An 18687-nucleotide genomic window follows, 5' to 3' on the forward strand; every position below is an offset into this window, starting at 1 on the left:
AGGATTTAGTTCACCTGCTAAACAACACTAAACCAAACCACAGTGTGGTTTCAGCTTTGAAATATTTCCAAATCACATGACGCTGTCCTTGATTCGTCAAACAAACAACTTCTGCTGGCAGAAGAGGAATGTAGAAAAGAGCTGTTTCCTTTTCTGCGGTTTTGGTTCCTTATTCTTGAAGTGGCCCACTGTTTCTTTTTGATGATTAGACAGACACACAATCAAGGCTGTTAAAACGCTGCTGTTGTTTGGTCTCGGTCCTTGTAGCGATAGGGATGGAAAGGCATTCATGAAGTTTAACCATTCACACTCAGCTTTGTGTCCACTGAAATGCAGCAGGGAAAGATGCCACTTTTAACTCAACACACATTGTGCCAGAAGAAAACATCCAACACAGCTGTTAAAAGCACTCTGAAGCTAACTCCAAAGCTAACCTTTGTCAGCTCGTGAGCACAAACACAAAATAGCTCATCTTAACCCTCATTTCCAAACTCGTACACGCACCATGTCCTGAAATATAACACTGATGAAAATAGAAAGTCTGGTTTACTCAAGGGCCATGGACTTTTGTATGTGTCTTTGACCGCTGAGTCGACATTTGGGTCTGCTGGATGTTTAGTAACCCTCCACAGGACTTCCTCTTTCATCGCTCCAACAAACACGCGGTTGCAACTTTTAAGAGACTTAAAATACAACAATCAAAATAATCTGCAGCGTTGTAAGTATTTGAAGTGTTAATTGCAAGCACTCAAATATTCGTACTCAATTATATTTCTAGTATCAATAGTTAGGATTTAGTTCCCACCTGCTGACTTTAACTCCACATCAAACACAATTAAAACATTCATGACTTTTTGACACCAGTCATGAAGTTCCTGTAAACACTGTCAAAGACACACAAAGAGGGAGTCAGTCACTGGTTTATAAAAGATGCCTCATCCGTGATTTCTGGATTTTGCTTACATGCTTCACCAATTCACAGAAAACAACACAAGCGAAACAGGAACAAATGAGTCTGTTTACTTATATAAGCAGAACCAGGAATCTGAAATGAAATCAATATCAAAGTAAGGAGGCCCACTGAGTAACACCAAATCTGTTAGGAGAAAGGGCAAACAATAAGTTTATTACAAGAATTCACACAAGAATATTAAACATTTAAAGCACATGAAGAAAATCTAGAAGTGTGTGTGTGGATGTCAAGTCAAGTTTACTTATAAAGCACATCTAAAAACAACTCATGTTGTACAAAGGGCTGCACAACCAAGAGCATCCACATACACAATAATACACACATACTAAAATAGAAGACTTAAACAGAAAAGAGATAAAACCATAAACAGAAAAAGAATAAAAGGATTGCTGGACGGTGTAAGATAAAATAGGAAGAGTCAAACTCAACAGGACTGAAGGCCGTCGGATGTGGCAGAAGCCTGTGAATGGTTTCTTTTAAAACCACATCCAGAACACATAAAAGGTCACACAAACCACCAAAACAACCGAAATATCAGCTTTCACATGTAAAAGTGCAGAATTAAATTTAAAGTTGACAAATATTTTTGCTTGCGGTCGTTACTGTTCTGAATGTTTTTGTGCTTTATGACAGAAGAGCAGAGAATTGCTGAGAATTTCTAAGTGTTTTCTTGTGCATTGACAGCGACACAAAAGATTTGTATTAATAAGCATTTTCATTCCACACAATAACTCCTGTCCCGCTGTTTCACTGACAGCTGACTACAGGATTTACTTTATACAGAGGAACATGGAGATGTTTAGCCCGTCTAGTTGAATAATTATGTAACTGTAATTTGTCAACAAATTAAAACTCAGGTAAATGTGTTGTTAAATAACAATTCAAAGACAGATGTACAGATTTGAACAATGTTTATGTGGAAAATAGTCAACAACTGCAATTTCAGAAAGAGAGGAGCACTGGATGTAACTGAGTTGGAAAAAGGAACTGATCTAATAAAGAGTTTCTAAAGCAGTGATATTTTGGGACAGTATTCTAAGAAACTTATGGAGGACGACACTAAACCTCTGATTTAAGTGAAGCAACTGAAAGGTCATTTCAATAAATATTAAGTGTACGTACAATTTCAGACAATCTGTTTCAAGTCAGGGATAATGTATAGTATGGAGGTTGTTCTTGCGTTCCTCCACGAAAACATCTTTTAACACATTTTTTTACTTATGAAATCAATAACTTGACACAAAATATTGATTTGGAAATTATTTTATTCATTTAAAAATGATTATATTTCTGTTTTCTGTTTAAAAACAGCCACAGTAAGAGCTGCGTCCAAAGCGGTAAACTCTAGTCTTCTTAACATGAGCTAAGCTAGCTGTTTTTAATCACATTAAAATGAGCTAAGCTAGCTGACTTTACTCACTTAAATGGAAATATTTCTACTTATGGTGAAGTAAGACAAGTTAAACCGGACCACAGGAATCAGCGCAGCACCTGATTGAGGTTTATGTCTTGTCACTGTCAGTCTGTTGACATTTTCTTTTCCATTCACCTTCTTTGAACACCGCCGTATCCCATACTGTGTTCTGTTTAATGTTGATTTCATGTGCCGTCTTCAGTTTGGTAAATCTCTCGTAGCCTTCAGTTTTTGCATCCTTTAACCTTTATTGCCTTTTGTCCGCTGTTTTTTCTCTTTCCCTCTTTCCCTCTGTAAACAGACTGATGTCAAATTTACTGGACTTCTTCAGCAGATTGATATGATAACAGTTGGTCCTCCGGATTGTGTCATTAGAGCCGTATCCCTAGCGCTGGTCTGTTCTTTATAGCAACGGTCTGTTATAGCGAAATAACAAAGCTCGGTATGCTGTAATTAACCAATCAGAATCAAGTGTTAAACACAGCCGTGTAATAAATGTTGAATAACTACCTTGTGAATTCTTTTTTTTTTTATCATGGAAATGGCAACATATATTGTGGAATTGAGAAAAATTGAGCCCAGCTACACTTATAAAGTTGAATATAAATCACACTAAAAGAGAACTGGAAGAGGAACAGAAAGGGAAACTTCTTCCAACATGTGAGGACCGTGTATTCGTTGGAGGGGGGGGAATAAAAAATGTGTCATTAAGTAGAAACACACTTTTTTCTGTCTTGTCGGATGTGTGGATATTAAAGTATAATAATGTGTATGCCAACAATTAATCATTACAGAAAATAATCACCAACGAACTGTAGGCGGTGTTGAGTGCACACCGTATTTTTCATATGCTTATAATATTTTGATGATAATGCGTTAAATCCAGTAGGTGTCATTGTCCTCACAAATATAAACCATCCACGAGCGTTTCCTTCCGTGAGATTAAACCTGAAGAAACAAAGAACTAAAAAGAAGGAGGAATTAATTAATCTGCAGGATATTTTTACCTCCTCTGAGCCTCGCATGACACACGTTTACCCTTTTCACTGCAACCTGAGAACGGTGGGATTCTGTCAGCGGCTGCTTTGGAGAATTTGGTTCATTTTTCTCCATACTGATTAACAGACAGAGTTCAAAAGGTTTCCCTCAAAGGCTGAGAACATAAATTAAGTCAACAAATGTCACAACAGACGCGGCTCACACAGTCGTCCCTTAGAGAAAATCTGCAGACTGTGTTGTTCTTGTAACTCTGGCCGTCACTCAAGCTGTCACTGAATGCGAACATGAAGTCAAAAGGACTGTGTCAACAATCAAATGTTAATGTTGAATGACTCTGTAAAACTCTGGGTTACATTGGGTGATGAAATGTTTGTTTTTTAACCCTAACTTTTCTACAACATATAAGTATGTGGTTATTGCAGGAAAAGTTTGTAGTTATGGAAAATAAACTGTCTTTTAGGGAACTAACAGACTTGGTAATGGTTGTGCTTTCGATAAAAAAATAAACATTTGAATGGGATGAAGTTACATGCTGCTGATCCACGCCCACCGAATAAAGGGCACTTCCTGTTTTCTTCGTGAGTGTTTGCACTGGATGTGAATCACTCGTCAGATATGAACCGTACTCACAGGATTTGATCTCCCACTTTTAATGTGTAAAATTAATCTGAATGCCTTGTGCGTCACAAATCCATTCCACAGTCATGGAACATAAAAGACGAGGATTATGATTACGGTGAGGAAGAAAATAGCTGCAACCCGGCCAATGTTCCCCACTCGCAGGAAGGGAAATGAGCATCGTCATGAGGGACTGGGTCAGCAATGAGCATGCAGTTTGGCTATAAGTGTGCTCACAAATATAAGGTGGAAAACTGAACCATATTATTTCATTCTGTCTCGCTCTTCAAGCTGAAGTCAATCTAACATGTGCACATAAACATCAAAAGTTGATGCCATATTTTAACAATATAAACCTGTTTTTAATTCTTAATCACTGCATTAGACACTTAACGCCAAGGTTTGAGTTGTAGTCAACTGAGAGTAGTAGCTGTCAGTATTTATGTTGTAGTATGAATAGACACAACAACACAGTGAGTTGAGACATCAGAAAAGCAGGTGTTTCAGATGTTCAGTGGACATGGACAGTGCGCATTCTACAATTTTGGCCCAAATGTAATCCCATAGAAAAGTATAATGGCTTATTATGCTAGTAACCAGAAAATGTTGCTCACGGCGGAGACAAAAGGACGTTCTGAGCCAGAGTACAAGGGAAGTAACTTTTGCGGAGTAAGACGCATCGAGAGCGAGGGGTGTTTTCTTTCCTAATGCTTGGGTAGAATACTGCTCTTCAGCAAGAGTCCAGCTGGATTATTTGGTGTGGGGTTTTACATATTTCCCTTCAGAAAAATGATCACTGCAAACATATAGATGTCTCAGTATAGTACATGGAGTGTTGTTTCTATTCAGTGTAACTAGCCACAACTTTCTGAGCCATCACCCATCCAAACATTGGGAAATGTATCTGGTGACCAGGACACTTCTTTTGAAGGTAAAGCTTGATTCCAGTTTCACCGGCTGATCTGATGCAGTTCCCAGCATGCACAGGAATACAGACATTGCGAGGTTAAAAAACAAAGTGCAGAAGGAAAGCAGTCTCTGACAGCAAAGTGAAGCAATGAAAATATTATGGGGCTAAAACATATTTTACCTAGCGGTGCATAGCTCAGTATACGTGTCTGTTCTTGGGCCGGCATCTCCAAACAGAGGCCTTGCTGACCATCATCTACTGTACGAAGTTTAATCACTGTTGAGAAGAAACCCCTCACACAAACCCCACAAAGTACCCGAACTTTCCCTTTCAGCCAACACTGTCGAGTGTCCGTGAATCCAAGAGAAATGTATTTAAGAACCTGCTTCCTTTTGTGTAGTTATGACTCATCATTGTAGAAGCCGCACACCAGTTCATTTTTAGATGGGCACAGAATCAAAGTTACCACCACACATCTTGACTCGACTTCTTTTGCACTAAACAGCTTTGCAACCAGAGAGTTTTTTTATTATTCAGATAAATGTTACGGTACAACAGTGGCGTACTCAGGCTGTTTCAGGGGCGGGGGCAAAAAAGAAACAAAAAGGGCACCAGTTGTATGCCATGGGGCACTAATGCGCAGAGAGTTGTGATGCGAAACAACAGGGGTCAACTATAGGCACCCCATGATGACACATTGTCTCACATGTAGTAGGCGGGGGGCTAAGTAATTTTCCAACATGTATCAATTATCCACTGGTAGGACACCCAATTAAATTGTATCCATTGGAAGGGCACCTGAGAGGGCACTTTATCATTTTTTATCTACTACAGGGGCATCCATGAGGGTACTTTTGCAGCATTTTTTCAAACACAGGGGCACCGCGATTGCCCCCCTCCTGAGTACAGCACTGAGGTACAAGTAATTTAATTTGATGTTATGAAAGTACAAACTCTTTTAAATGAATGTCCTGAAATAGTCAAAGATAAAACATGTAAGCGGCACACAGAAGAGAATTTCTAACTGATTCAGAAATTATTTCTTCAGCTCTTATTTCATTTATTATACTTACACAGTGAGTATAATAAATGTTCTTGTACAGTAAAAATCTTTATAATGAGGGGAGGTAAACAAAAAGAGAGAATTGTATTTCAGTGCTTCCCTTTGAAATTGAGACATCAAAGTTATAAACTGGACACACGTACTCAAAATGTAGACATGAAAGTTTACACTGAGCTCAGTGTGCAGCTATTTTTAGGAAAGAAAACAAAAACAGTCTAAATATGTTTTTTTTTTTACTTTATTTCATTTTTTATACAACTGACATGTTACATCAAACTTCTGTGAAAATATAGAAAAGGAATTAGACATTGGTCCCACACTGTCCTCCCTCTCTATCGATCTTCCCCTGACACACTGTAGTTGCTCTTCTTATTCAGGAGGAAGCTTCTCTTTTTAATAGTAAAGTATTGAGTCCAGTAGGTGGCAATGTGTCCACGAGTATTAACTGCCTACAAGCTTTTACGGGCCGTTGGCCATGAAAAACAGAAAATAAAAAGCAAATTAATAAATCCACACGATATTTTTACATCTTCTCAGACACATTGGCCTTTCTCAGTGCGATCTGAGAACAGTGGGATACTGTAAGCTGCTTATGTATACGTACGCTGTCTTACTGATGAACAGATAGGAGTTCAAAAGGTCTCCCTCTAAAGCTGAGGAGGTGGGTAAAGTCAGCTAATGACAAACAGAAGCATCAAGCTAGAAATTCCTTATAAAGATATTTGTTCTCATGGTGTCGACTGTCACTCAGCGACTGCACGGCACACTTTCATAAATGTTCTCAGCTGTCGAGGTGTTGAGATGTTCCAGAGTCCTCCTTGGCTGAAATCCTCTCCCTGGTTTGAAGAAATGCAAACATTAACTGATATTAACAGTCGATAAAATAAAGAGGAGACCCTCTGAGTGACTTCCACCGCTCAATAGACGCCCATTTTTAATGTGTAAAATTAATCTGAATGCCTCGTGAGTCACGAGCTATAATCCGTTCCACACTTACGGAAAATAAAGACGAGGATTATGATTATGGTGAGGAAGAAAATAGATGCCACCCGGCCAATGTTCTCCACTCGCAGGAAGGCTTTGAATGCATCCTGCAGCGAAAATGAACATTACTGTGTTATAATTAGAACAGTTTGAGAAGTGTGCTTTAAAAATTCACTTTATGGAAAATGTATTCAAAGCTGTAATATATATTTGTACTCTCTTTTAGTCACTTTTAGACATTAACCACACCCACACACACATGTGCAAATTACATTAAGCTGAATTCTATTTTTCATTCAGAATAAGAAGGCAAAGCCGCACTCGTAGCATGTTTCTAATTAGGATGCAGATGTTCTCGTATGATTCTTCTAAAAAATCTGTTCTTGAAGAAGAGCCAGAACATTTGTTATAAATACATAAATAAATAGATAAATAAGACAAGATCAGAGCGATCAGTTTGTGGCTTTTCTGCCCCATTTTATAAAGGCTTAATATTTAAGAGCAGGAGTTTATTTTTCTTGAGTTTTTTAAAGTTATATCAAAAAACATTTCTTAAGACTTAAAAAACACTATAGTCCTCTTGGGCAGAAACAAGTCTAAATATGTGTATACTTTTTGTACTGTTAATATGCTTTTAAAATATATTTATTTTTAAGAAATACACAATACCATACCTCATATGTTGCTGTTTCAGATATGTCAAATGCCTGGTCGCCAATGTCTACATCTGTTGTCACCATTTCTGTAAGGAGTTCAAACTAAGTTATTGCCACAAAAAGTTCTTGCCTATAATTTAGATTTTCAAATAAGAAAAAAACACTTAAATAAACATCTTTTAAACATTTATTAACAGGTGATGGCTCACCTTGTGTCTCAACAGACATCCAGCCGTCTGTAACAGGTTGTTCCTCAAGAGCTGCTAAAAACAGATAACTTTAAGGTTTTATTGCAGAGTTCATGATCACCTTGTACTGTTTGTATTAATGTTACCTTCCTCCAGGAGCAGGTGTGTGTTGACCCTATGGTCATTGAACCAGCCGGGGATCTCAACCCTGCAGCCGTACACGCCTACATCACTCCACTGAGCGTTCAGGACGGTCAGGGACACGTCTCCGTCCGTCACCTGGCCCAGCAGCTGGTACCTGGAGGACTGTCGGAGGTCCACAGCACCACCCTGTGAGGAGAGGACGGTGTCGGAGCATTTGAACCTCGGCACAATGCCCCGTCCCCAACAGAAACTCAGGACGCCGTGAGTTTGGGTGTCGTACGTGCAGGGCAGAGTGACATTGTGACCGATGAGGCCAATGACTTTCACTGTGCTGGATGACACTGCGGAGCACATCAGGGACTTGGATTAAACTGATGCAGATTGCTGTTTAGTTCTGACACATGAAGCCCACGAATGCACCCAGCCTCGTCTACACACACACACACCACCGCTCTTACACCCACAAGCACAATACATAATAAGAGAATAAAAAAAACTCGGAATATCGACTTACCGTGGGTCAGCACTGAGAGGAAAAAATAAAGACCACGCATGTGTGTAGGCTTGTGTACACCAGCGTCCTGAAGTGAGATGAAATTCTTCCCCCACACACACTCAGGGACTGATGGAAGTGAGAACTGGAGGTCCGACTTCCCTTTTTTAAAAATAAGGAAGGAAATCAATACTCGTCTTGTCTGCAACTGGGCTTCTTGAATCTTGTGGTACGGAATGAGCTCACCAGGAAAAAGATCTGTTTTGTGCTGTTATAAACCACATCTGAGTTTATAATCAGCCAAATAAACATCAGCTCTCACCTGTGAGGAGATAAAATAAATATTCCAATGTGCAGAATTTAAATACAACCAGCAATTCTTCAACTTACTTAGTGTGGGAAGCATAAAGGAGGCCAAAGAACAATGACACACACAGGAAACATCATGGTTGACTAAGTGTCACATACACTGACATAAGCAGTTCTCAGGAGCCTGATTCTCCCTCTGTTTATAGCGCGCGAGGTCCCTAAAAGAGAGCAAAATTAATGATGTTACTCTTGGCTTTTGAATTTTCCTTCTCCCTCCGTGAGCAGACATTTTTTGGATTGAAGTCCCCAGTTTCAGAGATCATTAAACGTTCATCTTATCTTCAGCAGTAGTCGTGTTGGAAACTGGAGGAGCGGCAATAATAGCGGAGGCACACCGGAGATTGTTGTTGTAATTTGGCTTTGAGGGGTTGTTTTTGAGACATTTCTCTCCATTAGAGATTTTCCTACCGAGTGTTAATAGTACAAACAGTCTCTACCCATGCGCAGTCCTTTATGAGTGAAAACAAGACCCTTTAACTAAATCCTTTCAGGTTTAAGAGGCTCATCAAAGTGACTCGTAAACTTGAAATTAATTGTATTAGTAAAGATCCCTATGATACTTAGGACTATGTTGTTGTTGTCCTTTATATGCTATTTTCCAGCACAAGAGAATCTGTTATTTTGAAGAAAAAAAAGCTTTTTACAAGCCAGTTTATTTCTGATGGAACAATTTGAGTAAACAGACCGTGGATAGGTGTCCTCAGTTGTCCTGCAAGTTTTCATTTCGGTCTTATTCCGCTTTTACAAACACACACACTTTGATAGTATTCTGCAAACACCATTTGTTTTTTAAAGGTATAATAAGAAGGATTGTTCCTTGCATTTTGTCACCAACACATTCAAACTGGGCCCCTCCTCCTGGTCTCTTCTTCACTAGAAGCTCCCTCTCACTCTGTCGTGCGAGAACACGCCCACCCCGCCGAGCTAACACCAACAGCATCACGGTTAGCATGCTTTGCGCTAGCATGCTATCTGCCGGTTACCATTGCGTTAGCATGCTAACTGCCGGTTGCTGTTGCGCTAGCATGCTAACCGCCGGTTACCTTTGCACTAGCATGCTAACTGCCGGTCAGCTTGTCCTACCCGGTTTGAGGCACCTACCTGTCCAACAGAAAGAAGGCCAACTCTTTGTCACTCTCTCGCCATGTTCGCCGGTCTGAATGGGGCCCAGTCGCTAATCTGAACCACTCCCACACTCACCTATACGCTTGTGATTGGCTCAGGGAACCACGACAGCGCCCCTCCTGAAAACGTCCCGTGCAAAGCAAAACGACAGAATAAATGCAGAGGGAAGGGTCTCACACGGGTCTGCACACACTCACCAACACACATGTATAGAGGCCCAAAAGTGATGATTTGTATTAATTTATATTTGTAAAAGTCCATATTTTATTTTTCTAGGAAAATCCTAATTATTATATCTTTAAGGGTATAATGTCACATTCACCCTTTCACACACACTCATTCACACACTGATGGCAAAGGCTTAAGTGCCCATTCTCCAATCAGTATCTATTAGGGCTGTCAATGAATAATCTTAGTACAAATATATCACCAACTTATCGTAAAAAAATCAGCACTACCGCTGCTGTCTTGCAAGCTCTCGTGTGTACTCGTATGTCCTTGCGTGCACTTTCTTGGTTACAGAGCATCTATATGTTCGGGTTGCAGACACTATGTTTCTGAATATAAGGGAAGATTAAATTCACCAGTGAAGGTTCTCGTTAGTGCCTGTGTGAGCCTGTTTATTCATGTGCATTTGTACGTGTGTGTTCAAAGCTCCTTGATATATGACTTTCTTACGAGTCAGGCTGTGTGTATAAAGGACAGCAGCAGCCTAAGAATAACATTTTGTCTTAGCCAGTCTTTATCTGCCCTCCACTCGCCTCTGACAGTGCTTGACAAGTGGAGGTGGAGACAGGCCTGTAAGCCTGCACCGGGCTGCTATAGTGCTCCATAGATCACTGTCCTCCCACCATGATGTGCTGTGTTCGGTCATTTCTCTTGGCCGTGACGTTGTTCTGTGATCGTTCCGGACTAACAGCCAACATAATGAAACTGAAACCTTCAAACAGACACAAATGTGTTGCTTAAAAGGAACTGCATCAAGTTGAATTTAGGGGGGTTTTTTTCCACCAGTTTTTAATCAAACAGTAGAAAAGTCATAAAACACATTATGACATCAAGTTTCTTCTTTTTCCTGGGCCTGAACTACAACAGTCTATAAGTCCAACCCCCTCAAACTTTTCAAGCAAGGTCTTGTTTACTTTGATTTCCTGTTTGGGTTCAAATTGGAGCCATTGTCAATCTTCTGCACAGATAAAGGTTTAAAAATGGCATTTAGAGCACAATAACTGGTCTGGTCCGAAGCCAAAGTGCCACCCCTGACAAATCTCTGGCTGGGCCAATTTTGCTGATGTCTGATAAAAGCAGGGGCAAACAGAAAAGGAGAAGCGAGACGACAGAGGTCAGAGTCTGTGTCATTTTTAGAAGTCGTGGAGGAGGTGGGAGTACTTGCTGTCTTGGTGGCAACATGTCTGGGGGAACTGAACGACAGAGTTAAGTAAGTCAAAAATGACTCGTATATAAAACATAGTTTTTTTTCTTTGTCCGTTTTTTTAGAGTCATCCATCACTGCATGCAGAGGAGAGAAAAGCATTGATTTGCAATATTGCTGACACTGCAGGATCTTCTGTTACCTTTGGCACAAACATGCTGAGCTGTCAGCAGCTCCTTGAACCATGAGGTGACCTCTGCTCCCCGTCTGCGTTTGCCTGATGAGACACAAACCGTCTGCTGAACGGATACAGGACAGCAGCAGGCGTGAAGATGCTTCTGTCATTACATCCCCTCCTTTACTCCCTCTAGAGCACATTTAACACATGTGTTATGTGTAATGTAACATGTGTGTAGCACTTACATGATCCCATAAGGTCAAGGTCACAAAGCAGCTTTGAAGCCTTAAAACAATGTTCACAAGAGCACTAAAATCACATGTTAACGTTCAGTGAGTCCTCTAGTGGCCGTGGTAATGATCGTAGACTGTATGAAAAGATGGACGACGTGACAGCTCCCTAAAAGTGAAGCCAAAACAATTTGAGCGCCCCCTGCTGTCTGGCTGAAGTATAGGTCATAATACGCTCCTCTTCACTGCTTTCAGATGAGACATGAGTCAAACTATAAAATCAAAATACACACAAATACATTTTTCTCAAACATGGTTTCTGTCATTATAGTTAGTTCTTATCATGCTGATTTACGTCCAAGTGTTCATTTTTTTCTGACAAGTTTATTTGTAATGAGTTATTTGATGCTGTAAAAAGGATGATTGACAGCTCTGTTGACAAATACGGCTCCTGCAGCCGATCTGTTCTGGGTTAGAGGAGGAACGGCGAGAGAAGATGTAACTAAAACAATCACTACAGTCATTGAGGTTTCCATGTGAACTTCCATGGGTTGGTCTGCTTCAGACCAACACGAAGAAACCGTTCTGCTACACCAACGTGCGGGATCTTTGCAGTTTTCTTTTGTTAAGTTAAGTGTGTGTTTTGGTTAGCAGGAGTGGCTACGACGTCACCAGCGCAAGATGGCAGCGCCCATCACGCGGGGTATTTTGGCTCCAATTTGTACAATGAGAGCAGATGGAGACACGTCGTCCATATGTATATAGTCTTTGATGATGATGATGGTACAAAGATGGGAGTCATTTGACAATATAATAGAGCAACCATGTCACCTAGGGAGGAGGTCTGGGTGGATCAAAAAACATCACATTTTAACACAGCAGACCACTGAGCACTTCCCATTTTCAACTGTTAACCAGGACGACATATTAATCCACAACACAACCTAAATTGTCACATAATAAAACAGATATATTTGTCTAAGGCTAATAGTTATGTGGTCCTGCAGCCAGTGACACCACGTCATAAAACACTCCCATAAAGGTCACATGATGTCGTTCAACATGCAGGAGCTGTCGGCTGTAGCTGACGTGCACTTCCTCTAAAATACGACCACACGTACAACAAGACAACAAGGACTGTGGGTCCTGTGGGTTGGTCAGCATGGGCTACTTGTGTTTTGTGCCACAAGATTCTGTGAGATTGTTGGTTGAAAGGATAACATGAAGCAAGCTGAAGTAGCATCAGTAGCTTTCATAATGCATTCTAATGATATCAAACTTGCAGTTTCTGTCTTGTGAGACGCCAAAGGGGGAAATCCAACGTTTAACTAGGCAGGACTCCCGTTAGCTCGTCGCGTCAAGTAAAAAATTTAAAACCAAGCAAGTTCTATGAAATCACCAGAAGTTATGGGGGTTTTACATGGATTCACTTTATCTGGGAAGGTCATGAAAAGAGTATGAATGTCATTAAAACATTCTTGGTTTTCTGCACCAACAGAATCAAGTTATCATAAATCCAGCATAGAGCAGGTTTATTTGTTTATTCCCTGTCGATATCTTTCTCCCCATCCATTTCTTTCCAATTTCCTCTACTGACCTGTGCGTATACGCCTGTGTGTGGATGATTCACGATGCATGATGGATTTATGGCCAAAGCTCCCGGCAACTGTGGAGCCCCGGCCCTTTCCCCACTTCTTACTTCCCACCCTCATCCCCCCCTGAGAGTGCGTCTCAATGTCCCCCTCCTCTCTCCTATTAATATCCCACTAGGGAGACCAAAGCTCGTGGGGAGTTTGGGAGCGGAAACGCCTCCGAGCACTCCTGGAAGACAAGGAGCTGTGTGAGGGCGAGGAGGAGAAAGAGGGGCAAGGATTGAGGGGAGAGAGTTTCAGTCTGAATGTGTGAAAGGGGATTAGAAGGCGTGAGTAAGCAGAGGAAACGGGCTGGAAGTGAGAATAAGGGGACGGGGCATTTGGCACAGGACGGGATGTGGAGATCCGTCCCAGTTAGAAATACACCTGACACTGACCAGGACATTTGCCTGTAGGAGGGACATAAATAGTACTCATGTTGTCTTCTCCTAAAGGACATAAAGTTAATCACTTTTTATTAGAACATTCTCAGTGTTTGTTTTTATCTCTTGTTCCTCCCCTCCCCCATGTGTTGGGACGCTGCCATGAACCTCGCCATTGCAGCATCGTTATGGGAGATACAGATGCAAACAGTGTTTTCCCACAAACATTTCTTTTCTGGATCAATGACTGACCACTTGACGATGTTTGTAGTCATCTGTGCTGTGTACTTTGCGTGCAAATTGCAGCCTAAACATGGACATGAGAAAGGTGGGATGCTGAGACTGTGCCTCCGTGCCTACTCAGCATGAGGAAGAGCGACAGCATTCTCATGAGTACAGCCTCCTTCGGCACAATCGGGGGGGAAAAATGTGCAAACATAAACATGCCCTTAAAGGAAAGATGATTAGGGGTGTACAGAGGAGAAGTTCTCCTGACCCAGAGCTGATCCAGATCCAACTCTCTCTCTCCGCTGGGAAACAAAGTCCTCTTTTCATTTCTCACATGGCCCGGCCACCCGGGCTACTAGCACAGGACAGAGGGATGCTGAGAAACCATGCGAGGACGTGAGCAGGGGACCAGTATGGGAAACATTATCACGCACAAAGTCCCCTAGTGGCAGTGATCTAAAAAGTTTGGACCGTTTTAGATTTACAGGTTCGGGATAGCTGAGCCCAAACCATCCAAGGATATTAAGGGCCGCTCCATTCAAGTTAACTATATGCTCTAAAACAGGGATACAAACGCACAATCAGGGGGAGAGCAGTTGAGCAATCACAGGTCAGAAGTTGGCTAAACCCCTGCTGCTTCTATCAAGAGTGTTTTTTCCTGTCGGTGTGTCCAAGCAGATAAAGCCTGACTCAGCCACAATACTGTGAATCAACCAAAGTCCACGAGTCCTCAGAGCTAAACACAGCGAGAGTCGAGGTTCGTGAGAAAATTTGAGCTCTGTCTGTTTGCAAGTGTGCTTCCTGGCTGTTGTAATGCAGATATGTAACAAGCACCACAACATGATAGACAAATATGCAAGTAAGATGATGCAGCATAAAAAAGGTACACTGCATCTGTCGGTCGTTAAACACACACAACAACAAGGCTGGCATTCTTAATGATCACGGCATAATAATAATAATAAAATAGAACGTATTAGATGTACAGCAGTGTATACTGAATATTAAACTTTCATGATGTCTTGTTAAATAATGTAGGAGTCTCAAGGGGACTATGTGACCCACAAGGTGAGAGTTATGTGATAGAGATTAGCTAGCTACTTTCCAGTACTCTTGCTAGCTTGTGTTCTTGTATCAAAGGTTCTCTGTAACTGTACGCAAACAGTTAAATAATGACAACAGAATTTTTAATCAAAGAAACACGTTTTTACTTTTAACAATTTGTTTCAAATTTAACTAAATGTCTTTTTATCTGGTTGGAAAAAGAAGAAAATCAATCAATCTTTATTTGTGTAGCACTTTTCAAACATTTCAAATGCAGCACAAAGTGCTTTACATGGACAGAAAATAAAAACAAAAGAAACAGTCAGCATCCCCACCCCGCCCAATTCATGCACAAGCCTCAATAAAAACAGGAACTGATGAAACGGAGGAAACTGAGGAAACGCTATCATGAATTCATGATGAGGAAACACTGGAGGTACGATTAAAATGTTAAGACTCAAACTAGCAGAATAAAATGGTGAACATAAATAAGATAATAAAACATTAAAGGGTAACCATAAAAATAAACTACAATAAGATAATAAAACACTGGATAAGATAATAAAACACTACAAATAAATAAATGATTAAGAAAATTAAAACTAGAGTAAAGTAAGAAAACACTAAAATATAATATAACGAATATATATGAATCACCAAAACAGATTAAGTTAAATTAAATTAAATAAATAAGTAAACAAATAAATTAAATTAAATGAAGTCAAATTAAAATTCAGTTGACAATACACAAACAGTTCAGCACAAACACAGAGGTGACTTGTCTGCTTTGAATCTCACGAGACCAAATGAAACTGCGTAACTGAAATGGACACAGGTCTGCAGCAAAGTTAATTTTCTCATGATTTCTCCGTCTGGAAAATACCATTTCAGAGACAGAATGTGCAGAAGACGTGCGTGGGTCCAGTGTTTACTTTGGTGACTAGTGGGGAAAAGAATCAGTCATGATCTGTGCTCAAATTCACACGATATCATACCCTTCATGGAGATATTTATTCAAATATAACTCTTAGTCAGATAACATTAAACAAACATGTTTATTGGTCCCTATTTTTTGGACACAATTCACAATAAGTTATCAACCCAAACAATTTTGCCTGACTCGGTCTGAACACCAGTAATAAACTGAACCTATGTACTTGAGTGCATTTGAACTGTGATGTCATGGCCTCCAATTCAGTCCTGAGAGTGCAGATTCATCCAACCGCTGTCTAACGCGGAAGCAGGAAACAGAACAGTCCAATAAATAGCACAAATTCCCTTTTCACTGTTTTCCAGACAGTTCTCAATCATTTAAACCAGACCAGCGGAAGTAACTCCCATTCATGGGCCTCAGACTGAGTCACTGTCTGAGATAGAGGGCAGGATAGTTAATTACGACTCCTTTTGAGTCAGACAAATGGATGGAAGGAAGACTGCAGGGTAAAGTAACAAGTCCATCAATGTGGAGGCAGGCATAGGACACAGTGTATTGTCATATCATGTCAAATGTTAGGTCCAGTATAAGTGGAAAAGGAAAGTAAACAGGAAGTGATGTCATCAGGGATTTTTTAATTTCACAAAAATGTAAAAGACCTATCAAACATTGCCAGTGTTTAATGTTATGTCAAAGCTCACTTGACAGCTGGGGTTCCTGCTGCTCAGGACTAAAGGTCACTCCAGGAATCTACTTGAACTAATTTATCTACTCGAGGCATTTCAGGAATTTTCACACACACAGTTCTTCTTCCTCGGGCCGTCTTGTCTACAGAGTACATCATCAATCTTAACCCAATAATCTCTGGTTATTGGATTCATATGAGGAGCTTTAACAAAGAGGGGAAGGAAACACACGCTGTCTGCATGGATGGACACAATGGGGAGCTTGAGAGGAGACGCCAAGCCAGTGGAAAAGAATACACCTGAGAGGGCAAAGGTCAAATTCCAGAGATTAAAGTGACGAGTTGTTTACTATAAATGTAAAGATAAGTGTTTAAGAACATTTTGTGTTAATTGATTCTTTTCAAACACATTTTACTTCATTATTCATCTTTGGGACATTCGGAGGATACCGGTTTACAATGCTGAGTGTTTCAGGACACGAAACACAAGCTGCTAGGTGATCACACACAGTTTAAACAATCTGCACTTAATGCAGTTATACAAGCCATTGTTTTGCAACTGAAAACAGAAGAGAACAAATCCAAAATACCCATTAAAATGATTAACGGCACCATAAAACTGTAACTGCGGTTCATCCACAGAGGCAGGATCCAATGAACATTTACAACAGAGAGAAGGGCCAGGGGTTTTGACATTTATCTTTTGGATTTTTAAAGTTCAGTTCTGGCCTTTGAAACAGAAACTGACAAAACAGTCTTATGTCGAAGGTAATTCATTAGCTGGTATGGAGCTTTCAGTCAAGTGTAAGGGAAATGTAGTTTTTTTTTTTTAGTTTAAATTATATGTTTTTATTTGTTTAAAGTACATAAAAACGTAGTATTAGGGATAGGTATTGTTAGGTTTAATCAATACTGCTTATCGATCCTCGGTCGGCCGGCCGGTCAGTCTTAACTTTTCTCCCCTTGTGGCGCCCCTGCCTGTAGATCAGTGGGATAGTGTGAAACTATTAGCAGGACTGTGTATAAAGCTGTATAAAGGATGCATGTGCGCCGATTAAAACTTTGCTCTGTAGCGTTTACAGTGGTAAAGATAAACCCTGACTGTTGGTGTTGTTTGCTCTTCTGGACGTTGCTTCTGTAGCTGCACTGGTCCCACGCTTCAGTACGGATGTTTTGGAATAAAATATAATCATGATAAACCGACACATATATATAGAGAGGCATTTTCAGAATATCACTTTATATGGTTATGTTTTTGTTGTTTACGTGAAAAATAGCATGCAACAACCATTAAAAAGTTTGCAGGGACATCTCTGTATCTCTGAACAAGACTTAAAATAGTGCTAAGATATATTTAGTGAGACAAAGTGATTTAAAACTTGTCTTTCTGCCAAGCCAAGTAAAGGCTACTCCAAAGAGAGTTTCTGACTAACCATCATGGGCACTCTCTCTCTCTCTCTCTCTCTCCCTCTCTCTCTCCCTCTCTCTTGTGTCTGCTTCACTGGTTTCTAGTGAAGTCCATCATCTGGGGTTCAGGCTTGAATGACCAATCAGTGAAATTACTCCCAGGTTACGCTTTGACCTCACGGCTCTGATGCTTTGTGCTGCACCCTGTAGAGAGGGCGAAAACATGGGGGTACTTCTTTGTTATCACACTGCAGTCTCCTTGGAAACACTGTAGCTGCAACTGTGCAGCTCACTTGGCCCTGGTTCTGGTGGGTTGGCCTGAGTTTCTCGCAAACGCCTAAAGCATTTCAATCAGGCACGAAAAATGCTTTCACTTTAGACACACAGGCAACTATTAGAAAAAACAAAGAAGAAACAACATGTGCATCCTGTTTGAGACAGGGAGTCTCTCTTTGGTACAAAATTAATGATGTTTCCCAGTCATGTGTAGCACCCTGGTTTACTCCTCACTCTTTGTTTACCGTAAAGACATTTGGGTAAATTGCTGCCTGATCACTCAGCAACTATTTTATTTGTGTTACAAGCACGAGAATCCCTGGAGATATCCACATCTTGCGCTCACCATTTCTTACATCTGTAAACGCTACACACGTTTTTTT

At 40.5% G+C, this 18687-nt stretch overlaps 1 protein-coding gene across 2 annotated transcripts; it reads right to left on the reverse strand.

The window, feature by feature from the left end:
* Positions 1-6218: 6218 nt before the first annotated feature.
* On the reverse strand, positions 6219-8570 carry LOC138598339 (hepatitis A virus cellular receptor 1 homolog). Of its 2 annotated transcripts, none has more exons than XM_069670117.1 (6): positions 8464-8570; positions 7952-8290; positions 7827-7877; positions 7636-7703; positions 6975-7068; positions 6219-6813 (listed from the first exon to the last, which is right to left on the reverse strand). In XM_069670117.1, exons 1-6 carry the CDS (start codon positions 8501-8503, stop codon positions 6725-6727), a joined length of 681 nt encoding a protein of 226 aa, XP_069526218.1. In that variant the 5' UTR covers positions 8504-8570; the 3' UTR covers positions 6219-6724. The 2 variants fall into 2 exon arrangements, with proteins under 2 accessions (XP_069526218.1, XP_069526217.1); XM_069670116.1 differs by having other exon boundaries at positions 7827-7880.
* Between the last annotated feature and the right edge of the window lie 10117 nt (positions 8571-18687).

This window comes from Semicossyphus pulcher, unplaced genomic scaffold (genome assembly GCF_022749685.1).
Source record: "Semicossyphus pulcher isolate SPU_LCO1_2020_fin unplaced genomic scaffold, fSemPul1.0.p SCAF_2, whole genome shotgun sequence".
Lineage (NCBI taxonomy): Eukaryota > Metazoa > Chordata > Actinopteri > Labriformes > Labridae > Semicossyphus > Semicossyphus pulcher.

Coding starts and splice junctions, on each gene's coding strand:
- LOC138598339 (XM_069670116.1), bottom strand. CDS start 8,503: ATGCGTGGTCTTTATTTTTTCCTCTCAGTGCTGACCCACG. Junction 7,704..7,826: donor GATGTCTGTTGAGACACAAG/GTGAGCCATCAC, acceptor AACTCCTTACAG/AAATGGTGACAACAGATGTA. Junction 7,069..7,635: donor CTGAAACAGCAACATATGAG/GTATGGTATTGT, acceptor TTTTCGCTGCAG/GATGCATTCAAAGCCTTCCT.